Raw genomic sequence first — 25568 nt, 5'->3', positions numbered from 1 at the left:
GTGACACAGGCAATGTCCTGTGGAAGCCAGGTGTCAAGGATCGGAGGGAAGGAGCCTGTGCTCTGGATTTCCTGCTGCACTTGCCAGCAAAACTCAACACAATTTAAAAACTGCAGGTCATCCCAAGGTTTTTGTTTGGATTTTTTTGTTTGCGTTTTCTTGATTGCTAACTTGTGAAATATGGTAAAAAAGATTCTATAGCAGTCAAGACAATAAGATAGTTAGACATTTGCAGGCAGCAAAGAAGACAAGGACATGGAATCACAGACCCCTCTATAGCCTTGGATATTAAGGAATGAAGAGGCCACAGGGCCTTGTGCACTGCAACTAGTCTGTAAATAAGGCAGGTTGCTTCATGCTGAACAGGAGCACAAAGTCAGCAGATCAAACTCTGAATGCTCACAGGGAACAGATCAGCAGGGTAAAAAGGGAAAAGTCACTTTTCAGAAGAGCAGCACACTTAAAATGTGATCTGCATGGAAGGGAAGAATTCTTCCTAACCACAGCCCCACACAAGTTTCCCTTCCCAGCGTGACTGATGTTCTAAATCAGACTATTTGAAAAGCAAAATTTCCCTAAAAAATTCTTAAAGAATGCACCCCAGGGAGTCCAGAGCTATTGGAGGCCCACAAAGACCAGGAATTCTCCCTTTCTGTGTTGCCCCAGATTTGAGCGGTGTGTGTACCCCACCCAGACTGTGATCAAGCTAATTGTAACCATATTATGAGCATTCAGCCTCCATGAATTATTAAAATACAACACCACATAGTATAGGGTTAATTTGAAAGCAGGATTTTAGAGGCAAGGTCAAAAGTAGCTGTCAGTTTCTGCTAATCAGAATGGGAGGAGGGGAAAGAAAAAAGTCAACAGACTGAAAACCTTGGGTGACAAGAACCTTGAATTTGAGGACCTCTGATATAGAAGTACTATAATTAAGATTGTTAGGAATGTTTGTTGATAAGTAGTTTATTGAAAGTTAGGAAAAGTGATGATTTAGTAGGGGTCATTATGACCTATGTGTTTTGCAGAAGTTAGTTATAAAAGACTAGCTAATAGAGTGTATTTTGAAGCAGTCCTCTGAAACCATCTTGAGAGATGTTTTTCCTGACACCTTTTCTCCCCAGCAGGTGAGCAACTGGCCACTGCAAACCCGCTGTTAATTACAAAATACTATTCCAGATTTTAGGAAAATATTGCTTATGTCTGTGTGTGCTTAAATCTAATAAACTGCAGTTTTAGATAGAACACGCTGACTTGCATTAATCTTTTATCAGACGGAATTGCTTTGTTCCCATTGATTCATTCCAGGCAGTGGCAGGAATAAAACAATTTAGTTACCACTGCAGTGGATTCTTAAGACCCTGGGTAACACCTGGATCACAACTGCTTCCCTTCCTGCAGTAGCCCTGGAAGTAGATAGGATCTCCGCAGAGTCAAGTTGATTAAAGAGGGATGTAAAGAGCATGAATTGTATTGTTTTGTTAGAAAACAAAAAAATCCAATATTATCCAATCCAAAAAGGGAAAAACTGATTGGCAAAGAAACGTTTCTGGAAAAGAAACAAGGATAAAAACCGTTAGAAACACTACAGTAGCTGGCAGGGAGTTTCAGACTTTGTTGCTGAATTAAACCAAATTGAACTTGAAAGCAGAAAGTCATAACTAAGAGTCTGTCTCCATCCACTACTCTGGGCATCTAAAGCCATGTCTACGCCCAGAACTAACGGACAACAGCAAAAATGGTTCCCCACCCTGCAAAACCAGAGCCAGAACTGGTAGTACTGTTTTAGTAAATTGCTTCAGTGCAGAGAAAACTTAAATGTGAATGTGATGGGGGCTCTGGGTACCGAGCTGGGCCACCCCCATTGGCCCAGTACAGGGTTGGTACACCCCATCACACTGTTGTCAGGTTTTCTTGCTAATACAGAGAGTTGCAGCAAGGTGTGCTCTGGTCCCCTGGCAGAGCCACGTAAACAAACAGTCTGTGGCCCCTGAGCCTCCGGGCTGGGACTGACGCCCAGAACTGGAGTCCTGGCCCCCTTCGACAAGACAGAACTATGATCAGTCTGTATCCACTAGTGGGGCAAAACCAACAAACAGTCTATGGCCCCTAAGCCTCCTGGCTGGGGTGGGTAGGTAGCAATTGGGGGAATTGGCCCCCTGGGCAGAGCAAAACAGCTATCAGTCTATGGCCCCTTGGCCGGGCAAAACAACCAGTCTATAACCCCTACGCTTCTGGGCTGGGACGTAGAGCAGACGAGCAGTCACGCCTGGTGGCCTATGGGGCTAGTAAGGAAACCCGGCCCTGCCCTCTTCACCCAGGTCCCTATGAAGCCAGAGAACTCCCACCTAGGTGTTCAGGCATCGGCTTCTACTACCTTCCCTGGGTCACTTCCTAACACAAGTTGTATCCTGGGCATCTCCTCAGGTGGCAGCAGCTTGGCTTCTCCGTCAGTCTTCACAGTCAGCAAGTCACCTGCAGCACAATTCGGGTCCTCAGGCTCTACCACCTGGAGTGTCGCAGGCACCTCTGCAGGAACCTGCAGTACACGTCCTTTCTCCTCCACAGTCAGCCCTGACTGAGCTGGGCTGCCTTCTTTTATCTGGCTCTTCCATCTGGAGCATGCACAGCAGGGGAAAGGGGGCATGGCCTTCTGGGCTCAAGTAATTGATCCATCCCACTGACCCAATGTGGGGTTGGTACACCCCGCCACAGTGAAATCAACACTATTGCTTATCTAGTCTCTCAAACTGCTCACTTCTCCTATAAGAGCCTGGCATATTTAACACAACACACACTTCAAACCAAGTAGGTCAAAATTACAGATTGACCTGTTTTCTTAAACATGAATCACTGGCAGTCCATTTTAACAATTCTTTACGCCTCCCTGGGAAAGTTAAGATGGGAAAGTGAGGAGATCCCCTGCATAGTACATAATCAGCTATTATTATTATTGGTTTGAATGGAGACCAAAACAGATTAATTTAAAACTAGATGTTACAGACCTCCTGGGATTATTTTAAAGTATTCAAAGGATGCTACTGACTTTTCTAACTCCTGGAGAGCTCCCCAAGATAGTATCCCTTCCACCCTCAGAGGATCCTACAAGTTCAGAGCCATCCACCTACACAAGAAGTTTCAACTGAAAGTAGACTGGCTTAGATTAAGCAAGTTTACATTGTGTGTGAAATGTGGCAGGGCATGCAAATACGATGCCCCTCTACCTGTGCAGTTTCCCCCAAATATTTCTGTGCAACAGTATTCCACCTTATCAACCATATCAGTTCCTCTACATACACTGAACACCTATATTTGGAAATGCTTTTCAATGGTTCTGGGCTACCAGATGCGCAGCCATTACCACTACTCAAAGAATTTTTGCTGACATACCTGACAGATTGAGATCTGCAAGAACAACATTTGTCAGGAATCCATGCATATCGAAATGGATTCTACCATTCTTCACACTGTCTGTGATAACAGATTTCACGGAGCCCAGTGCCAGCATACAGGCTTCATGTATCTTCCACCTACAAAAGAATTCAGATACCATTAGTTTTCTCACATTCATTCTGAATACATATAAAAACCACACACAGACACACACACACAGACAGAGACAAAATGATGAAAGTACCATCAAGGTTTTTTGATCCTAAGCGCCTTCCATCATCTCACTCCTCTCCAAACAAAAATCTGACCCACTTTACCCTAGTCCCACTTAGATCTTGAACTTCTGACCTAGAATATCTTTTCCATTATAAAAATTCTATAGACCAATCACAAAACTTAAACTGATATGGGACTAACATGCTAACAAACTAATTGACCCACCAATAGATTTACTGTTGACATAGCATATGATCACATTTTAGCCATAAATTATGCTTAAGATAGGAAGTTGTCTTGTAAGTTTAACCTTAACTATGTCCTTTTTTTGCTAGCTACAGAATTTCTGTACAGAATTTTAACATTAAGTTACAGAGCTATCCTTGTAACTAAATTATTATTAAACAAAATTTAGTATGGAAATTTCATTCATAGATTATAAGGCCTGTTCATCTCATCTGACTTCCCAGTCAGAATCGTAGGACTAGAGGGATCTCAAGTAGTCATTTAGTCCAATCCCCTGCATTCATGGCAGGGCTAAGTATTATACAGACTATCCCTGACAAGTGTTTGTCTAACCTGCTCTTAAAAATCTTCAATGACAGAGATTCTACAACTTCCCTAGGCAATTTACGCCAGTGCTAAACCATCGTGATAATAGGACGTTTTTCCTAATGTCCAGCCTAAATCGACCTTGCTGCAATTTAAGCCCATTGCTTCTTGTATGATCCTTAGAGGTTAAGGAGAACATGTTTTCTCCCTCCTCCTTGTAACAACCTTTTATATAGTTGAAAAACTTACGTCCCCACTCAGTCTTTTCTTCTCCACACTAAACAAACCCAATTTTTTTTTTTCAATCTTCCCACTTAGGTCATGTTTTCTAGATCTTTAATAATTTTTGTTGCTCTTCTCCAGACTTTTTTCAATTTGTCCACATCATTCCTGAAATGTGGCGCCCAGAATTGGACACCATACTCCAGCTGAGGCCTAATCAGCACGGGGCAGAGCGGGAGAATTACTTCTCGTGTCTTGCTTACAACACTCCTACTAATACATCCCAGAATGATGTTACTTTTTTTTTTTTTTTTGCAACTGCATTACACTATTGACTCATATTTAGCTTGTGATCCACTATGACCCCCAGGATCCCTTTCTGCAGTACTCCTTCCTAAGCCGTCATTTCCCATTTTGAATGCGTGCAAAAAAAGTTACCTACCTCTCATAACTTGTTCTTCCAGATGTGTTGCTCATGTCCATTCCAATTAGGTGTGCTCGTGCCATGTGCATGGCAGCTGGAAGGTTTTTCCCCTAGCAGTACCCATTGGGCTGATTCAGACACCTCCTGGAGTTGTGCCTCTATGGCACTGAATATGGCACCAACCCACCGCCACTTCAGTTCCTTCTTGCCAGCCATGATCTGACGGAGGGGTAGGTGGGTGTGTATTGGAATGGACATGAGCAACACATCTCGAAGAACAGTTACAAAAGGTAAGTAACTGTTTTTTCTTCGAGTGATTACTCATATTGATTCCATTTAGGTGATTACCAAGCCGAAATTTGGAGGCAGGATCAGAGCTCAAAGGTTCGCTGATTACAGCAATGCTCTGCCAAAGGCTGCATCATCTCTAGCCTGCTGAGTAATGGCGTAATGCGAGGTAAAGGTGTGGACTGAGGCCCATGTCACAGCCCTGCAGATTTCTCGGGTTGGAACCTGGGCCAGGAACATCGCTGACAACACCTGTGCCCTTGTGGAGTGCACTGTCAACGCATGGGCAGGTATTTTTGCCAGATCGTAGCATGCCCGGATACAGGAAGTAATCCGTGATGAGATTTTTTGGGAGGAGACTGGAAGCCCCTTCAAACTGTTTTCTACCGCGATGAACAGCTGAACAGATTTTTGAAATGGCTTTGTCGGTTTGATATAGAAGGCTAACGCCAGGCAAATGTCCAACAAATGACGTTTTTCCTCCCTGCTACTTTGTGTAGAACTTGGGGTAGAACACTGGAAGAAAAATATCCTGATTAACAGGAAACTGGGAGACAACTTTAGGGAGGAAGGCCGGATGCGACCAAAGCTGAACCTTGTCCTTATAGAACACAGTGTACGGAGGCTCAGATGTTAGGGACTTAAGCTCAGACACCCTCCTGGCAGAAGTTATTGCTAACAGGAATGCCACTTTATAGGAGAGAAAGCACAGAAAACATGTTGCAAGTGGTTCAAAGGGTGGCCCCATTAGTCTGGAAACAACCAGGTTAAGATCCCAGGCTGGGATCAGCTGTTGTACATCAGGGTATAGCCTGTCAAGATCTTTAAGAACACGACCAACTATCGGATTGGCAAACACCGACCAGCCTCCCATTCCTGGATGGAAGGAGGGAATGGCAGCCACGTGGACCTTTATTGACAACATAGAAAGCTCTTGCTGCTTTAGGTGCAGGAAGTAGTCCAATATCACGGATATTGACGAGAGTGCAGAAAATGGGAGATATTGCGAAGACCAAACCGTGAATCTTTTCCATTTGCCTAGGTAGGTAGTCCTAGTGGACTGTTTCCTACTACTAAGGAGGACTTCCCTAACTGGGCCCAAACAAGTCAGCTCCATTGGGTTTAGTCATGGGGCTTCCACGCCGTGAGGTGAAGAGATTCGAGATTAGAGTGCTGGAGGCGGCAGTGATCCTGAGTTATCAGGTCTTGGAGCAGCAATTAGGTGATCGGGTTTTCCCCTGACGTTTCCAGGAGAGACGTGTACCAGTGCTGACAAGGCCAGGCTGAAGCTATCAATAGCACCACGGCTTCGTCCCTTCAAACTTTGAGTAGCACCCTGTGAAGAAGTGGTAAGGGTGGAAATGCGTACAGGTGGTGCTCTTTCCAAGGAAGAGGGAATGTATCCGTGATGGAGCCCGTGCTGTGATTCAGGAAGCTGCAGAACTGCAGGCACTTCCTGTTATGTTGCGTGGTGAACAAGTCTATCTGAGGAATTCCCCACTGTTGGAAGATGGTGTTCACAACATCCAAGCGGATGAACCACTCACGGCTGTGGAAGGACCTGCTGAGACAGTCCACAAACTCATTCTGAACGTTGGAGAGCCTCCTCCAGCACACACACAGGTAGGGACACACCTAGCTTCAGAAAGACACAGACACTGACATGAGCTCTGCATGGGAAGAATCAGGTAGGGAATTGCCCAGCACTTAAGTGCACACCCCCTTTGGAGCGTAAACCCAAAATTGTATGGTCTTGCGCTGCAGAGAACTGTACAGTGTAAGTAAATAAAATTCGCTCTCCCACAATGTGGAGGAAGACGTGCACAGCTTTTTGCCCCCCAGTTACGAATTCCACAAACTGGTTTCAGAATAAACAAAAGTAAGTTTATTAACTACACAAGATAGATTAAGTGATAAGGGTTAGCAAACAGATCAAAGCAGATTACCCAGCAAATGAAACAAACACGCAAGCTAAGCTTAATAGTAAAGAAACGGGTTACAAGAAGCAATTTCTCACCCTAAATGTTGTTTTAGAGAGATTGCAGAGTTTCCTGAAGGCAAGCTGCTCTTGCTTGCAGCTGAAAACTCCAGGTATTTCTTTCACAGGCCAGACACCTTCCCAGCCTGGGCTCAGCTCTTTCCCCTTCCCCCCTTCTCCTTTGTTTCTTGGATGTTACCAGCAGTCATCCTGGGCAAAAATTCAGTGAAGAGCGACCTTGATTAAGTCACTCCCCAGCCTTAAATGGGTTTTACGTATGGCAGAAACCCTTCATTTTCCAATGTGGTTCCCCCACCCCCCTCAGTGGAAAAATACTGGTATTCTATTATCCAGTCCAGTACCATGTGACTTTGATCACGACTCTGCAGTGTCAAAGCAGCCATGAGTCAGAGGCCATTTGTAGCATCCCAGGATGGTGGGAGATTACCATGTTCAAAGACCTATTGTTTTTCCTAATGGCACATTCAGACTGATTGCATTCTGTCTGATGGCCATTCCCCAGGTGCAAACACTTTTGTAGTACAGATATATAGTCAATATTCCTAACTTTAGATACAAAAATAATACATGCATACAAATAGGATAATCATATTCAGGAAATCATAACCTTTCCAAGGATATCTCACAAGACCCACTTTGCATAAAATAATCTTAGGTATGCTATAAACATACTACAATATTTCTATGAAGAATATGGGGCATAGTGTCACATGTACTACATAGGTACAAGTGCCATGTGGCCAAGGAGCTTTAGGCAATTCCTTGCTGTAGTGATAAGGAATTGTCTGAAACCTTGTACGATGTTGCACGGGGTATGGAAATGAGACTCTGGGAGATATACTCTTGCCTGTGTTGAGTCCAACACTGTACCTATGAACTCTATCCATTGAATAGGGGACAGGGTTGATGTCTGTACATTCGATAGAAGGCCCAGGTCTTCGAAAGTTTCTCTTATGAGACTCACATGCGCCTCCACTTGCACTTTGGAGCAGCCATCGACCAGCCAGTCGTCGAGGTATGGGAACACCTGCACCTGGCGCTTGCGCAAGAAAGCAGCTACAACTGCCATGCACTTGGTAAATGCTCGAGGTACCGCTGACAAGACAGAAGGAAGGACTGTGAACTGATAGTGATTGCGGTTCACCACAAACCTGAGGTACCTTCTGTGGGACAGCATTATTGAAATATGAAAGTAAGTTTCCTTCAAGTCGAGGGCGGTATAATGGTCCCCCGGGGATAATGGAGGCCAAAGAGACCATGCGAAACTTCAGTTTATGTATGAACTTGTTGAGGTCTCGCAGGTCTAGGATGGGCCCGAGGCCACCTTTGGCTTTCGATATTCAGAAATACCGGGAATAAAAATCCCCTGCCCTTCAACTCCTGAGGGACCTCTTCTGCTGCCCCCACACTTAGGAGCATGTGCACCTCCTACATGGGAAGCTGCTCATGATAGGGGTCCCTGAAGAGGGACAATGAAGAAAGGTGGAAGGGAGGGAGGGAGATGGAGAGAGTATACCCTTTCTACTGTGCAGATCAGCCAGAGAGCTGATGTAATTCAGGCCCACGCAGGGAAAAATGGGATAGTCAGCACAGGAAGGTAGGAATGGATGGGTCCAGAGTTTGGACTGGTGCATCACCCTTGGGCGCACCTTCCAAAGGTCTGCTTTTGACCTGAGGACTGTTGCACTTGCCTAGAGCCCTGAGCCCTCCTATTATTTCAGTTATGCCTCCTAGAGAAGTCCTGCCTACTGCAGATGATAGAATTGAGGCGGGGCTGCAGCTTAAAGTGCCTCCGCTGTGTAGATGGAGCATGAAGCCCCCCAGTAAATTTTTCTCCCAAAGACGTACAGCTTTTTTGCATCACAGTTTCTGGGTGATGGGCCCTGGTGTGCTTGGCGCTCCTGCTTGTTCATCACTGTTACTACTAGGGAATCCACTGGTGGGTGGGGGTGGGTGAGGGTGGTGTGGTGTATAAGAAGTTCGAATCCCTAAAATGAAATGAAATACTTTCTCTAGGTTCTCTTCGCTGTCGGTGGCAGGGGCCAGCCACAGTGTCTTGGTGGTCTCCTGTATAGTTTTTATGAGCGGGAGGGCAACCCGAGAGGGGCCAGAGGGTGCCAGAATGTTCACCATGGGATCCGATGTCTCAGCAACCTCCTCAACCTGGATCCCCAGGTTCTGGGTCACCCTGTTCAGGAGCTGATGGAGGACCCTATTGTCCCCTAGTGCAGGAGGGGGGAGGCTCCAGCCACTGCCTCGTCTGGTGAAGATCAGGACAAGGCTCTATCTGGGACCAGCGCTTGTTCCTGACCCTCAACACCGATGGGATTGTGTGGCGCTGGGTCTTCCGGTACGGTGACTGGACCTGCGCTGAGGAGGGTGGAGGAGGCACGTGGGATACTGAAGCCACCGACGCTGACCTCCAGAACTGGGGACCCCCAGCTTTGGTGGAATGCCCAGGAAGTTCAAAAAGTCCACTGGGGAGGAGCCTGCCATTGCGCAGGCCACGGCATCGGGTGGAGGAAAGCTTCCCGCTGTGGGAAGTCGGATGCCTGTTTCTGCACCCCGCGTGAGCCATGGCTGAGGTGCTGGGGCAGTCGGAGGCACCTGCTCTTGGTGCTGTCAGCACAGAGGGTAAAGATCTCACAGGAGACCCTTTCCCCTTTTGAAGGTCTCTGCGCGGAGACATTTGGACTTCCTGCCTCTTTGCCTGAGAGGGTGAAGCCGCACTCCCGGTCAGTTCCGACCTAGCAGGGGAGCATGAGGGAGAGGGTTTACTGCCCGTCTCCATAGGCAGCTGCAGAGCCTTCTCCAACAGAAGCATTTTTAGTTGCAAGTCCCTTTCATGACGAGCCCCGGTTTTCAGGTTGGTACAGTGGAGACACTTGGAAAGGACGTGTGTCTTGCCGAAGCATTTCACACAGAGTGAGTGCCCATCAGACCACAGCATAGGTTCTTTGCAGGAGCCCCACATTTCTTAAAGCCCGGGGACCCCGGCATGATGGAAGTATGATTACCCAGGGGGAAGTCTCAATGGGAGATGAACGTGAGATAAAAGGCTTTTGTTTTTGTTTTTTAAACTAATGAACTATTCTAAAGAAAGGGAGAGAACTGGGATATGTCTAGCTAACTATTTCTATTTCTTGTTATTTATTTCCTTCTGCGATCAGGGAAGAGAATAGCACCGAGTCCCGTCTTCAGCCGAGGATGGTTGAGAAGGAACTGAGTGGGGGTGCGGAACGCACGCACTCAGGCAGACCCTAATGATGCCACGAGACAGCAGCTGAGCATGTGCATCCCGACCAGGCACTGATACCAAAGATCAATGGCATTGGGAAGCACCATCACCTGGAGTGGAGCACCCACGGGGACAGCACGCGAAGAACAACTGATTGTTTCTTCCTTAGTGGAGTACTTTGCATTTGTCCTTATTGAATTTCATTTCCCTCAGACCATTTCTCCAGTCTGTTCTGTTCATTATGAATTTTAATCCTATCCTACAAAGCACTTGCAACCCCACCCAGGTTGGTGCAGTCCACAAACTTTATAAGCGCACTCTCTGTGCCATTATCTAAATCACTGATAAAGATATTGAACAGAACCAGACCCTCCTGTGGGTAATACAGGCCTAAGTTTTTTAAATAATCCTAATATGTGACAGGGCAAGTGAATCAACTCCCAGTGAGCCTTATGAAGCTCTTAGTGGCCTTCACAATGCCAACCACCCCCTGCTGGCTTCAGGAGACTTGCTGGGCCTCCCCCCACCCTCTGAATAGCAGGGGACCCCCCACAAAGATTGAGTCCCCACTGTGAGCCATAGAAAGCTCATGCTCACCCCATTAACCTAAAGATACTCATTAAAAGCCTCCTGAACTGCATGAGCCTTAGGATGCTAGTGGGACTTTGCACACACCTCCTGAAAACCTTAGTGCATTCTTCAGGGGCCAGCCAAACCACCACTGCCAACAAGCCTCACTAAGGCAGTTTGCTCCCCAATGAACCCTGAGCGTGTTAACATTGGGGCTGATTTTATTGTCACTCATTAGCATCTACCAAGCCTAATAAGGCTCCTAGGACTTTGGGGGTGGTTATGAGGAACCCCAATGAGCCTTCGAAGGTTTGCAGGGAGTGAGGTTATTTCTCCTAAGGCTCACTGATAAGCCTCTTAATATCTGTAGGAGGGGTAGAATATCCTGCTGTACTGCCTATGACCTCTTCATTGTCTCCATGTTCTCACCCGCATATTCTCTTACTCCATTGTCCCCCTTTTCCACAGCCATTTTAGGTCCCCCCCATCCCCCAAACACAAGAGCCACTCTTTTGAACCCCATGCCCACACAACCCAAACACCCTCTTCTGCTTTTCCTCTTTAGTCCATAAGAAATGAGCACCTGAGGATGTCTGCAAGAATGGTGATACTGAGGCTACCAGGGGGTTGCAGGACAGGGGCATTTCCACCCACCTTTAAAAGATTAATCCAACAAACAACATTAGTGCTCACACTATACTTGTTCTTATGTTAGTATAAAGCAAAAATCAGAAGAATTCTCTGTGAGGAACTTATCAGGCATCTCCGTGTGATAACTCAAAATATAAACCTATCTTTCCCTTCACCAATTTTTTTTTATTTATAAATATAGTCTTGGGTGTTCTTGGCTTTTTTTTTTTTTTTTTTAATAATGACATTTAGGCTTTCAGCAGTTAGTTGGTGGCTTACTTTAAGCTCAGAGCCAATGACTTTCTGGACTAAGGTGAACCTACCTCAAACTCAGGCTTTATTTAACAATTTTGAGACAGCCATTGTTTTGCTGTGGGGATGGGTGGGGAACGAGAGAGGGCAATATCAGGCTTTCCAGAGAAATTCAGCTGAAAATTTAATTATGGAGTGGTTACTGCCCCTTTCTAATATCCACTAAAAACAACACTGAGCTAACACTATCTACACAACACAGGATATTTATGTGACAGTAAGTAGGTATCTATTAGACCAGGGATCTCAAACTCAAATCACCACGAGGGTCACATGAGGACTAGTACATTGGCCCAAGGGCCGCATCACTGACACCTTTTCATATAAAGATACAAAAGCCCCACCCCCACTCCACCCCTTCCATGAGGCCCCGCCCCTGCCCTGCCCTTCCCACCCCTTCCTCACCCCCATTCCAACCCCTTCCCCAAAGTCCCCACCCCAACTCCACCCCCTCCCTGCCCCTATTCCAACCCCTTCCCCAAATCCCTGCCCCTGCCTCTTCTCCACCTCCTCCCAAGCACATGGCTCCCCACTCCTCCCCCCTGGAAACCACTAAGCGCCGCCAAACAGCTGTTTGGTGGGGGGAAGCGCCTGGAGGTAGGCAGAGGAGCGGGGACATGGAGCACTGCGGGGGAGGGGGACGGAGGGTTAGGGGAGCTTGGGGCCACAGGAAATAACTCCGGGGGTGGGGAGCTTGGCGGGCTGCAGCCAGCCCACAGGCCGCGTGTTTGAGACCCCTGCATTAGACAGATGTATTTTCTTCCCCTTTCCCCAGCTAATACGGGCCGTTGAAAACTATTCTAAAATTGGACACATTCATGAGGGGATAATGAAAAATCCACACACAAATAGAAATTCAAGAGGGGATACCTGAATTCAGCAGCATGAAACCAATGAAGAAGTCCACCCAAATTTATTTTTATAACTCATCTGGAATTGTTGTAACCGAAAAAAAACTTTTCACTGAAAACTATTAGTACAATTTCAGTGCTGAAGTGCTGGCAACTGTTAGTTTAGTCTCGGGAGAGCAGAGAACACGACTGCTATATGTAACCTGTAGATGTCTTTACATGGGTCGGGTTTTTTTACATTTTTGCTTCTAACACACAAAACCCACAAGACCTTAGTGTTACCCCAGTTGCATCACCAGAAAGAAGTTACAATTCATTTGCATTATGAATGCATTATCTCCTAATGCTGTGAGATAGGCCACCCCTTATTCCATCATCATTGTAACCCACATTGCCTGCCTCCTTACCAATGCTCAGCACCACTGTTTTTAGCCTGCTCAGCTTCCTGCAAGTGTCTCGTAGCTGCTGCAGCCAAAGCAGTTGCACTCTCATTCTGGAAATCAGCAGCTACAGCCTGGGTAAAAGAAATAACGACTGTCACACTGTTTCTTTCTACAGGTGCATTTTAAACACTCTTTTTGCAGCTGTTATACTTCAAACTACCCAGTACAAACTGTATGCAAGTTACAGTAGCAATTTTTGTAACAATCAAGTTGTAATTCAATACCATTTGGGTCCTTCAGACACAGAACACATTTCTTACCAGCAACAAGTCCTGCGCAGCAATCCTTACTGTATAGGAGAAAGTGTCATCATCTTCATCCTCCACAAATTGCTGTGGATTTGCAGTCCAGACTTTTATCTGAAACAAAAGCAGAGGGAAAAATCACAATAGTTCAGTGACATCTAGATGACCTTGAATACGGGAGTGACAAATGGAATAAAATTCAGTAGTACCAAGTGCAGAGTAATGCATTTAGGGTCTAATAAGAATTTCTGTTAAAAGCTGGGGCTCATCGGGTGTAAGCAACAGAGACCTGGGAGCGAGGGATAAATCACAGGATGACTATGAGCCACCAGTTGGTGTGGCCATGAAAAAGGTAAACACGATCCTGTGACCTATTAGGTGAGGCATTTCCAATAGAGATAGAGAAATATTAATGCCATTGTACAAGGCACTAGTAGGACCTCATTTGGAATACTGTGTACAATTCTTATCACCTATGCTCAAGAAAGATTATACTGGAACAAGTGCAGAGAAGAGCTAATACTATAAGGAGAATGGACAGCCTATCTTAAGAGAGGAGATTGAAAGAGCTTGTTTAGTCTAGCAAAACGAAGACTGGGAGGAGATATGATTGTTCTATAAACACATTAGGGAGTAAACACCAGGAAGGGTGAAGACCTATTGAAACTGAAGGACAAGAACAAATGGATATAAACTGGCCATGAAGAAATTCAGGCTGGAAATTAGAAGGTTTCTAACCATCAGAGGATGAAGTTCTGGAACAGCCCTTTAATAGGAGTCGTGGGGGTAAACCACTTATTTAACTTTGTGTGTGAGCGTGTGTGTGTGTGTGTGAGAGAGAGAGAGCACGTGCCCAAGAGCTGGACAAATTTATGAGATGGAAACTTTTTTTTAAAGACCCCATATTAGAGGTTCAACTTAAATGTATACCCCAAATTAAAATGTATACCTCAACTTATCCACAGTAAGAAAACCTAAAAAGAGCCACCACAGCTAAACAAAACAAAAGAAGCAGTGAGAGGCAAAAAGGCATCCTTTAAAAAGTGGAAGTTGAATCCTAATGAGGAAAATAGAAAGGACCATAAACTCTGGCAAATGAAATGTAGGTCCCTCACCAACAGCTCTTAAGCAAAGTGAACAGTCATGGGATAAGAGGGAAGGTTCTCTCATGGATGGGTAACTGGTTAGAAGATAGGAAACAAAGGGTACGAATAAATAGTTTTCAGAATGGAGAGAAAACTCAGCGGTGTCCCCCAGGGGTTTGTACTGGGCCCATTCCTATTTAACATATTCATACGTGATCTGGAAAAAGGAGTAAACAGTGAGGTGGTAAAACTTGCAGATGATACAAAACTACTCAAGGTAGTTAAATCCCAGGCAGACTGCAACCTCTCAAAACTGGGTGACTGGACAACAAAATGGCAGATTGAATTCAATGTTGATAAATGCAAAGTATCGCACATTGAAAAACATAATCCCAACTATATATATATAAAATGATGGGGTCTAAATTAGCTGTTATCACTCAAGAAAGAAATCTTGGAGTCATTGTGGATAGTTCTCTGAAAGCACCCACTCAATGTGCAGCGGCAGACAAAGCAAACAACGTTGGGAATCATTAAGAAAGGGACAGATAAGACGACAGAAAATATATTACCACTATATAAATCCATGGTACGCCCACATCTTGAATACTGCATGCAGATGTGGTTGCCCCATCTCTAAAAAGATATATTGGACTTGGAAAAGGTTCAGAAAAGTGCAACAAAAATTATTAGGGGTATGGAACAGCTGCCATATGAGGAGAGATTAAAAAGACTGGGACTTTTCAGCTTGAAAAAGAGATGACTAAGGGGGGGATATGATAGTTGCAGTGGGGGAGGTTTAGATTGGATATTAGGAAAAACTTTTTCACTAAGAGGGTGGTGAAACAGTGGAATGCATTACCTAGGGAGGTGGTAGAATCTCCTTCCTTAGAGGTTTTTAAGGTCAGGCTTGACAAAGCCCTGGCTGGGATGATTTAACTGGGAATTGGTCCTGCTTCAAGCAGGGGGTTGGACTAGATGACCTTCTGGGGTCCCTTCCAACCCTGATATTCTATGATTCTATGATAGAGGTCTAGAAAATCATGACTGCTGTGGAGAAAGTAAATAAGAAAGTGTTATTTACTCCTCCCCATAAACACAAGAACTAGGGGTTATCCAATGAAATGAATAGGCAGCAGGTTTAAAACAAATAAAAGGAAGTATTTTTTCACACAACGCACAATCTGTGGAACTTGCCAGAGGATCTTGTGAAGGCCAAGACTATAACAGAGTTCAAAAAAGAACTAGTTAAATTCATGGAGGATAGGTACATCAATGGCTATTGGCCAGGATGGGCAGGGATGGTGTCCGTAGTCTCTGTTTGCCAGAAGCTGGGAATGTGCGACAAGGAATGGATCACTTGATTACCTGTTCTCTTTGTTCCCTCTGGGGCACCCGGCACTGGCCACTTTCGGAAGACAGGATACTGGGCTAGATGGACCTTTGGTGTAACCCAGTATGATCGCTCTTATGTTCTTATGTTTGTGACGGAGGGAAAGGGGGAGAAGTGCTTCGCAATCACCAGCAGTGGTCAGGAAGGGATTCCCTTCCCCACAGCGTATTCTGGGAGGGTTTTGTTGTTGTTTTTTAAGTCTGCTTTCTCTGAAGCATCAGGGATGGCCATGATGGGAGACAGGCCACTAGGTGGGGTGAGCCAGGGCTCTGAGATTGCATGAGCAGTCGCTCTCTCTCTCTCTCGGGTGCTTGGCTGGCTGATTCTTGCTCATAGTCTCAGGGTCTAACAGATCGCCATATAGGGGGTCAGGAAGAAATTTTCCCCCAGTTCAGAATGGCAGTGACCGTGAGGATTTTTGCCTTCCCCTCCAGTGTGGGGGTATAGGTCACTTGCCAGGATTATCTGTTCTCTCTCATTTAATCATTACCCTGCCATTATGGGGGCCCCTAGCACTGGGGCACCTTCGTCCCTCCTATTCTCTGTCTGTGGCACACAATAGTATAGTATCTTGTGGGACTCATTTACTTTGGTCTCATTTCAATTGGGTTTAGTGTGTGGTGCTGGTGGCCAGTGATATACAGGAAGTCAGACAAGATGACCTGGTGGTTCCTTCTGGCCTTAAACTCTAGGACTAAGAATCATAGGAAATAAACAGAAGACACCTATTCAGTTATCATGACTAAGGCTTCAGATCATTCACAGAAGTCACGGCTTCCGTGACCGCCAAGAATTTTGCGGTGCTGATGCAGCTGACCCCAGGACCACCCCAGCAGCTGGGGAAGCCTTGGGCCAGCCGCTGCTCTGGCAGCCAGTCCCTGGCACTGCCCTGGAGCAGTGGTCCAGGACTGCTGAGGGGGACCCCGGGCCACTCCCCCCAGCTGCAGTCTTCAGGAGTGCCCCCGTCCCAGGAGAGAAGATTTAGTCTCAGGTATTTTTAGTAAGTTGCCCATAACCTGTCCATGACTTTTACTAAAAATACCCGTGACTAAACCGTAGCCTTAATCATGACTCCTTCCCACCCAAATCCTTTCTAGTGCTTCATCTGCTAGTTTGAATCTCTCATGTGAGCAGGCTTCCACTGTTTGCCTCTTTTACTTTTTACATGTTCACTTACCTGCTCCTCTGTGATCTGCATGTAGAGAATGATGTAATATATCAGCTCTGGCAAAGCTTTCTTCACTGTGCTTTTAAATTTGTGATTTTCCAACAAGGCATGTACAAACTCAAATATGCTGAATACTAGGTTTTCAAAGCCCAATACTTCACCTGAACAAAGAAACAAGGAGGAAGTTTTACAACTGACTGTGTCGAATCATGGCCCTGCATAAATGACTGGCAAATATTAATATTACAATCTGTTAACAGGTCAGGCAGGATAATTTCTGGTCTCACTACTGGGGTAGTGAGAGCTGGGACAACTGCAGATGCAACACTGTTCCACCTTAGGAGCAGCCTGCTGCCCCTTGAATTTCATAGCACCCTCTTGGAATGATTAAGTGGCAACACTGTCCAGTTTTGACAGAAGTCCTGTGTTCTTCATGGCCAAGGAGCTAGAAAACCCCTGGCCATAGGTGTAATTTTTAACAGAGAAGGGAATGATTGAATTTTTAAAAGAATGTAACTAGTGTCCCTTTAACAATAGCCTTACTCTTCAATGCTAGCTGGAAAAATCAATAAACTACCATCCTTTGGTGTAACTCACAGAATGTCATAAACCCCACTCCACCACCACAATTGCATATAAGCGAACTGTATATACAGAAACAGGAATATAAATTTGTCTAGGTCGTTGTTCTGAAATCAGTAACTGTTGAGATGAGTTTCCCTACTCTCTCCCTACAGAGAACAGAAGTGTATCATGACTAGCACTTACCATCAGAATCCACAGGGTCCTCTACCTCTTCTGTATAATTCACTTCTGTTCTCACATAGGTATAGCAAGTAGTTAAGTAAATAAGAGCAACCGTTTATCTTACACATTACTCGAGGATTGCTTCTATTCAGTAACAAACCCACTCAAATTATTAAGTCTTTATATGATTTCCTAAAGCAAATTAGTTTTCACTTTACAGCAAAAAGTCATTGTATTTCAAGTAGAATAATTAAATATGAAATGCATAAAAGCACAAGTAACCTGTATTAAATTTTCCAAGTAGATTTGTTAAAGACAGACAATATAATTATGTTCATTGACAGATTTCGGATGACCCCTTTTGATTCATTTTAAAAATCCACTGAGGATAGTGTGTGGATGAGGGAAGGTATGATCTAAAACTTCATTCTCACTAATGAGATTTCAATATAAATGGAACCATAGGGCAGAAAAAATTTTGGTTTCTAACTGAAAATTTACACCAGCGGGGGGGGGGGAGAGGGGGGGAGAGTCTAAGAGAAAGATTTAAGTTACAAGTCAAATTAAAAGTTCATCAGGGCCTGATGAAATGCATCCTAGACTACTCAAACAGCTGACTGAGGAGATATCTGAGCCATTAGCAATTATCTTTGAAAAGTCATGGAAGACAGGAAAGACACGTTCCAGAAGACAGGAAAAGGAAAATAAGGACAATTACAGACCGGTCATCTTAACTTCTGTACCTGGAAAGATAATGGAGCAAATAATTAAGAAATCAATTTGCAAACATCTAGAAGAGAATGAGGTGATAAGTAACAGTCAGCATGGATTTGTCAAGAACAAATCATTCAAATCAACCTCATACCCTGCCAAAGAAAGCTAACAAGCCTTGTGGATAGGAGAGAAGCGGTAGATGTGGTATATCTTAACTTTAGTAAGGTTTTTGATACTGCCCCACATGACCTTCTCATAAACAAACTAGGGAAATACAACCTAGATGGAGCCACTATAAGGTGGGTGCATAACTGGTTGGAAAATCATTCGCAGACAGTAGTTATAAGTGGTTCACAGTCATGCTGGAAGGGCATAATGAGTGGGGGGGGGATCAGTTCTGAGTCCACTTCTGTTCAATATCTTCATCAGTGATTGAGATAATGGCACAGAGAGTACATATATAAAGTTCACAGACGATACCAAGCTGGGAGTGGTTGCAAGTGCTTAGGACAGGATTAAAATTCAAAGTGATCTGGACAAACTGGAGAAATGGTCTGAAGTAAATAGGATGAAATTCAATAAGGACAAATACAAAGTATTCCATTTAGGAAGGAACAATCAGTTGCACACATAAAAAATGGGAAATGACTGCTTAGGAAGGAATACTGTGGAAACGGATCTGGGGGTCATAGTGGATCACAGACTAAATAAGAGTCAACAGTGTAATGCTGTTGCAAAAAAAGCGAACATCATTCTGGGATGTATTAGCAGGAGTGTTGTAAGCAGACACGAGAAGTAATTCTTCTGCTCTACTCTGTGCTGATTAGGCCTCAACTAGAGTACTGTGTCCAGTTCTGGGCACCACATTTCAGGAAAGATGTGGACAAATTAAAGAAAGTCCAGAGAAGAGCAACAAAAATGATTAAAGGTCTAGAAAACATCACCTATGAGGGAAGGTTGAAAAAACTTGGTTTGTTTAGTCTGGAGAAGAGAAGACTGAGTGGGGACATGATAACCCTTTTCAAGTATGTAAAAGGTTGTTACAAGGAAGAGGGAGAAAAATTGTTCTTCTTAACCTCTGAGGATAGGACAAGAAGCAACGGGCTTAAATTGCAGCAAGGGCGGTTTAGATTGGACATTAGGAAAAACTTCGCAACTGTCAGAGTGGTTAAGCACTGGAATAAATTGCCAAGGGAGATTGTGGAATCTCCATCATTGGGGATTTTAAGAGCAGCTTGGACAAATACCTGTCAGGAATGGTATAGATAATACTTAGTCCTGCCTTGAGTGCAGAGGACTGGACTAGATGATCTCTTGAGGTCCCTTCCAGTTCTATGATTCTATGATAAAAGAGAAAGACTATGCCTGGGCTATTGAGATAAAGTAGCCTGGGGTTCTGCAATCTCTAGAAGAACCATAGACTCTCCAGTCAAAAGGGTGAGTGTGGAATTCCTTCACTCACTTCTTTAACTACTACTGAAATATGGTGTCCAGTTCTGATGTTCACACTTTTTAAAAAAAGGTACTGAAATATTGGAGAGGGTTCAGAGAAGAGCTTCAAGAAGGTTTCATGGTCTGGAAAACCTGCTTTACTAAACAAGCTTAATCTATATAATTTATCCAAAAGAAGATCAAGATGTCACGTAAGTACAGGGAAAAGCTATCAGGTAGAGAAGGGGTGGCCAACCTGAGCCTGAGAAGGAGCCAGAATTTACTAATGTACATTGCCAAAGAACCACAGTAATACATCAACAGCCCCCCCATCAGATCCCCTCCCCCACCCCATGGCACCCACCGGCAACGCCACCAATCAGTGCCTCCTCCTCCCTCCCTGCACCAACTGATCAGTTGTTTTGTGGCGTACAGGAGGCTCTGGGAGGGAGGGGGAGGAGGGAGGGCATGGCAGGCTCAAGGAAGGGGGTGGAGTGGGGGCAGGGCCTGTGGCAGAGCCAGGGGTTGGGCACCACCGGCACACTGCAAAGTTGGCGCCTGTAGCTCCAGTCCCGGAGTTGGTGCCTATATAAGGAGCCGCATGTTAACTTTTAAAGAGCCACATGTGGCTCCGGAGCCACAGCTTGGCCACTTCTAAGATAGAGGACTCCTTAATCTAGCAGACAAAGGCATACCAAGATGTAACTGCTGAAGTCAGAAAAATTCAAACTGGAAATAAGATGCATATTTAACAGTGAATATAACCAGCCACTGTACCAAGTTCTTGCCAGCAAGTTAAAAAAAGTATAGATTGGATGAATGGACTATAAAGTGGACAGAAAGCTGGCTAGATTGTTGGGCTCAACGGGTAGTAATCAACAGCTCGATGTCTAGTTGGCAGCCGGTATCAAGCGGAGTGCCACAGAGTTTGGATCTTTATTAATGATCTGGATGACGGGATGGATTGCACCCTCAGCAAGTTCGCAGATGACCTAAGCTGTGGGGAGAGGTAGATACGCTGGAGGGTAGTGATAGGGTCCAGAGAGACCGAGACAAATTAGAGGACTGGGCTAAAAGAAATCTGATGAGGTTCAACAAGGACAAGTGCAAAGTCCTGCACTTAGGACGGAAGAATCCCATGCAGCGCTACAGGCTGGGGATTGGCTGGCTAAGCAGCAGCTCTGCAGAAAAGGACCTGGGGATTACAGTGGACGAGAAGCTGGATATGAGTCAGCAGTGTGACCTTGTTGCCAAGAAGGCTAACACCATATTGGGCTGCATTAGTAGGAGCATTGCCAGCAGATGGAGGGAAGGGATTAATCCCCTCTATTCAGAACTGGTGAGGCCATATCTGGAGTACGGCATCCAGTTCCCCCCCTCCGCGCTACAGAAAGGATGTGGACAAACTGGAGAGTCCAGCGGAGGGCAATGAAAATTATCAGGGGGCTGGGGCACATTACTGATGAGGAGAGGCTGAGGGAACTGGGCTTTAGTTTGCAGAAGAGAAGAGTGTGGGGGGATTTCATAGCAGCCTTCAACTACTTGAAGGGGGGTTTCAAAAAGGATAGAGCTCAGCTGTTAAAGAAGTATGGGCTCGATGAATGGACTATAAGGTGGATAGAAAGTTGGCTAGATTGTCGGGCTCAATGGGTAGTGATCAATGGCTCCATGTCTAGTTGGCAGCTGGTATCAAGTGGAGTGCCCCAGGGGTCGGTTCTGGGGCCGGTTTTGTTCAATATCTTCATAAATGATCTGGAGGATGCTGTGGATTGCACCCTCAGCAAGTTTGCAGATGACACTAAACTTGGAGGAGTGGTAGATATGCTGGAGGGTGAGGGTAAGGACAGGATACAGAGGAACCTAGACAAATTGGAAGATTGGGCCAAAAGAAATCTGATGAGGTTCAACAAGGACAAGTGCAGAGTCCTGCACTTAGGACGGAAGAATCCAATGCACTGCTACAGAGTAGGGACCGAATGGCTCAGCAGCAGTTCTGCAGAAAAGGACCTAGGGGTTACAGGGGACGAGAAGCTGGATATGAGTCAACAGTGTGCCCTTGTTGCCAAGAAGGCCGATGGCATTTTGGGGTGTATAAGTAGGGGCATTGCCAGCAGATCGAGGGACGTGATCGTTCCCCTCTATTTGACATTGGTGAGGCCTCATCTGGAGTACTGTGTCCAGTTTTGGGCCCCACACTACAAGAAGGATGTGGAAAAATTGGAAAGGGTCCAGCGGAGGGCAACAAAAATGATTAGGGGACTGGAACACATGACTTATGAGGAGAGGCTGAGGGAACTGGGGATGTTTAGTCTAAGGAAGAGACGAATGAGGGGAGATTTGATAGCTGCTTTCAACTACCTGAAAGGGGGTTCCAAAGAGGATGGCTCTAGACTGTTCTCAGTGGTAGCAGATGACAGAACAAAGAGTAATGGTCTCAAGTTACAGTGGGGGAGATTTAGGTTGGATATTAGGGAAAACTTTTTCATTAGAAGGGTGGTGAAACAGTGGAATGCGTTACCTAGGGAGGTGGTGGAATCTCCTTCCCTAGAAGCTTTTAAACTCAGGCTTGACAAAGCCCTGGCTGGGATGATTTAATTGGGGATCGGTCCTGCTTTGAGCAGAGGGTTGGACTAGATGACCTTCTGAGGTCCCTTCCAACCCAGATATTCTAGGATTCTATGTTCTCAGTGGTGGCAGATGACAGAACAAGAATCAATGGTCTCAAGTTGCAGTAGGGGAAGTCTAGGTTGGATATTAGGAAAAAACTATTTCACTAGGAAGGTGGTGGAATCTCCATCCTTAGAGGTTTTTAAGGCCCGGCTTGACAAAGCCCTGCCTGGAATGATTTAGTTGGCATTAGTCCTGTTTTGAGCAGGAGGTTGGACTAGATGACCTCCTGAGGTCTCTTCCATTCCTAATCTTCTATAATTCTATGTAGTGGATTATCCCTCACAGTGAATCCATGTTGACTGTTCCTGATCACCTTTCTCTCCTCCAAGTGCTTCAAAATGGATTCCTTGAGGACCTGCTCCATGATTTTTCCAGGGACTGCAGTGAGGCTGAAATTGAGGCTAGGTGTCTCTCTAGAACAGAGATATCCAATGTGGGGCCCCCAAAATGGCTTAATCTGGACCACAGACCAGGGTGGATAAAAATCAATTATTTTTTTAAAATAAAAAATATCGATTTTTATTTAAATCAGATTTTTTGATTGCTTTTTGAGAAAAAAACCTTTCTATCTAAAGATAAAGATACATTATAGTTCAAAGATATCTCATCATGGAACAGGGATTATAAATTCTAATTTTATAGTATATGAGAATATATTCATGTAATGTTTAAGAAAAGTTTTGTAAATGAGTTCCAATAGTTCATGTATTAGGGACCCAATTTTATGGGGTTTCACAGGCTTCTGTATAGATTATTTAGGTTAATGTTTCCATCTACCCAATGGGACTCAGTGCTCAGTCTAGAAGACACCATCAGAGATGCTTCGTTTTGCAGTTCTCAAACTGTGGATTTGTGTCTCCAGAAGTAACATGCTTGTTAACAGCAAAAATGTTTTCAAATAAATATATAGAGGTGAGAAACAACAGAGCTCAACTCTAACATCCCTCTGCAAATTCGTGTACACAGTCAAAAAAGTTCAATCAATAGAAGATTGCTGGGAGTGAAATAGATCTGGACAAGGAGAAGAAATCTGGAGATAAATGTGAGAAGCGAGGGACATATGCTTGTTTTGTAAAAATATTATATGTTTGCTGTTGAAGAAAAAAATCCAGAATACTTAATGTTGCTGTTTTAGTTAAATAAAACAATTTAAATGTCTGTCTGGTGATGTTCTCCTCCTAATACAGCATGGCAAGAAAATCCTCCAAATATTAATGATCAACCTGTTGAATTGGAGATAGTTCACCTCCCAACGACTTCAAATATATCTGCTTCAATTACCTTTGGTAAATGAAATAACCAAACAATCACTAATTTATTGATATAGCTATAAAACTAATCTGAAAAGTTTTCAAAATAAATCACTGTTTAAAAATGTATAGTGTGTACCTTCTAAAAGTGAAACCTACATCTCTGAGTTGTGAAGAATATGTATTATACCATATAATATACCAACAAGAATGCACTTTTATGTAGAAAACCATGATTAAATCGAGCCTTCCTGACTAGTGATTTAAATCATGATTTAAATCAAATTCACGGTGCCACAGACTTCCCATGAATCTTCAGGCTTGTTTACACACACCCAGAATTCACACTACCAGGGTATAATTTGAGGGTACATCAGTGCGTTGTGCTTTAAATCCCCACGTAGTACCTGCTAGCATCCATTGATGTAGTCATGTCTGAAACAGGACTACATCAATGCACATTAAGGAACATTTAGTACACACCAGCAGGGTCCACACAGGGGAGACAGAGTGCAGTACTCTATAAATCATGGCCCCATAGTGCAAACTTTGGGGCCATGTAGACAAGCCCTTTATTTATTTATTTAATTAAAATGACCATAGTCGACGTCTCATGGTCCACTCTTCATGCCAACATGAAGGTAGGTCCAATTCCAGTGAGTATCATTAGTATGAATTTAAAGACTAACCAGGATTGCTGTACAGCAATCCAGCAAAATTGGCCTGAGCCAAGTGGCAAGGTGTCAGATCAGGCACACCTTATGAAATTACTTTGACACCGCGGCTCTAGAAGAAATGCTCTAGTTTAACTACAGGTTAATGGGGATGATGCAGGAATTACTGGGTGAAATTCTAGGACCTGTGTAATGCAAGTGGTTGGACTATTGATCAAAGGTCCATTAACCAATTGTTTTTTTTTTTTTGTTTTCTGTCTGCCATGGTAAACTGATTGCTCTCCAATTTGCCTACAACCACATACAAGATCTGTGTACAATTCCTTTCTTCTTCTGAGACTCCTCAAGAGCTCTTTTATTCTACTTTAAACCACACACCATAAGGAAAAAGGATATAAGGCTGCACTTTCTGTAAGTGTATTCCAAACAATCGGCAGGATCTGCTGCATGGAGGAAACCATGTGTTTAGGATAGTTCTTCACTAGGGCTGTCACAGCCTGGAAAACAAAAACATCAATGGAGCAATTCATTGATAAATGTATTCAATGTATCAGATTAAAGAAATTAGAACAAGTCACCTTGGCAAAATACTTTCTTCAATAATCGCAGAAATATTCTGCTCACATTTGCTCTTTTGCAAGGGCTGAAAGGCTCAGAGGAGAATAGGATATGAATAGGATTGTTAATAGTATACTAGTGCTGAGATACTGTGGTAAAAAAGCACTATAAAAAGCCATTTAATGGAGACAGATTAAAAAATTATCACATTTAGATCACTGTTTTGAACATGGTTCAGGTCACTGGTTACCATCTGATGGCTATTCCATCAACTACCACGGCTAATTCTGCATCATAGAATCATAGAATATCAGGGTTGGAAGGGACCCCAGAAGGTCATCTAGTTCAACCCCCCTGCTCGAAGCAGGACCAATTCCCAGTTAAATCATCCCAGCCAGGGCTTTGTCAAGCCTGACCTTAAAAACCTCTAAGGAAGGAGATTCTACCACCTCCCTAGGTAACGCATTCCACTGTTTCACCACCCTCCTAGTGAAA

The 25568-nt window shown here is 44.4% G+C and overlaps 1 protein-coding gene across 3 annotated transcripts in view; it reads right to left on the bottom strand.

Annotated features, from left to right (window-relative positions):
* IPO9 (importin 9) overlaps nucleotides 1-25568 on the bottom strand; it is a 205505-nt gene that overhangs the window by 92236 nt on the left and 87701 nt on the right. For all 3 annotated transcript variants that reach the window (XM_084611069.1, XM_084611070.1, XM_084611071.1), the window contains exons 8-13: nucleotides 24912-25012; nucleotides 17798-17856; nucleotides 17039-17190; nucleotides 13399-13497; nucleotides 13103-13209; nucleotides 3391-3530 (exon numbers count right to left, since the gene is read on the bottom strand). In XM_084611069.1, coding sequence (XP_084467195.1) covers nucleotides 3391-3530; nucleotides 13103-13209; nucleotides 13399-13497; nucleotides 17039-17190; nucleotides 17798-17856; nucleotides 24912-25012 — 658 coding nt within the window. The remainder of the gene's footprint in view (nucleotides 1-3390; nucleotides 3531-13102; nucleotides 13210-13398; nucleotides 13498-17038; nucleotides 17191-17797; nucleotides 17857-24911; nucleotides 25013-25568) is intronic.

The sequence above is a fragment of the Lepidochelys olivacea genome, assembly GCF_965140295.1.
Source record: "Lepidochelys olivacea isolate rLepOli2 genome assembly, chromosome: 21".
Lineage (NCBI taxonomy): Eukaryota > Metazoa > Chordata > Testudines > Cheloniidae > Lepidochelys > Lepidochelys olivacea.
Note: the sequence above shows the minus strand (reverse complement) of the source record. Positions and strands in the feature narration are given on the sequence as shown.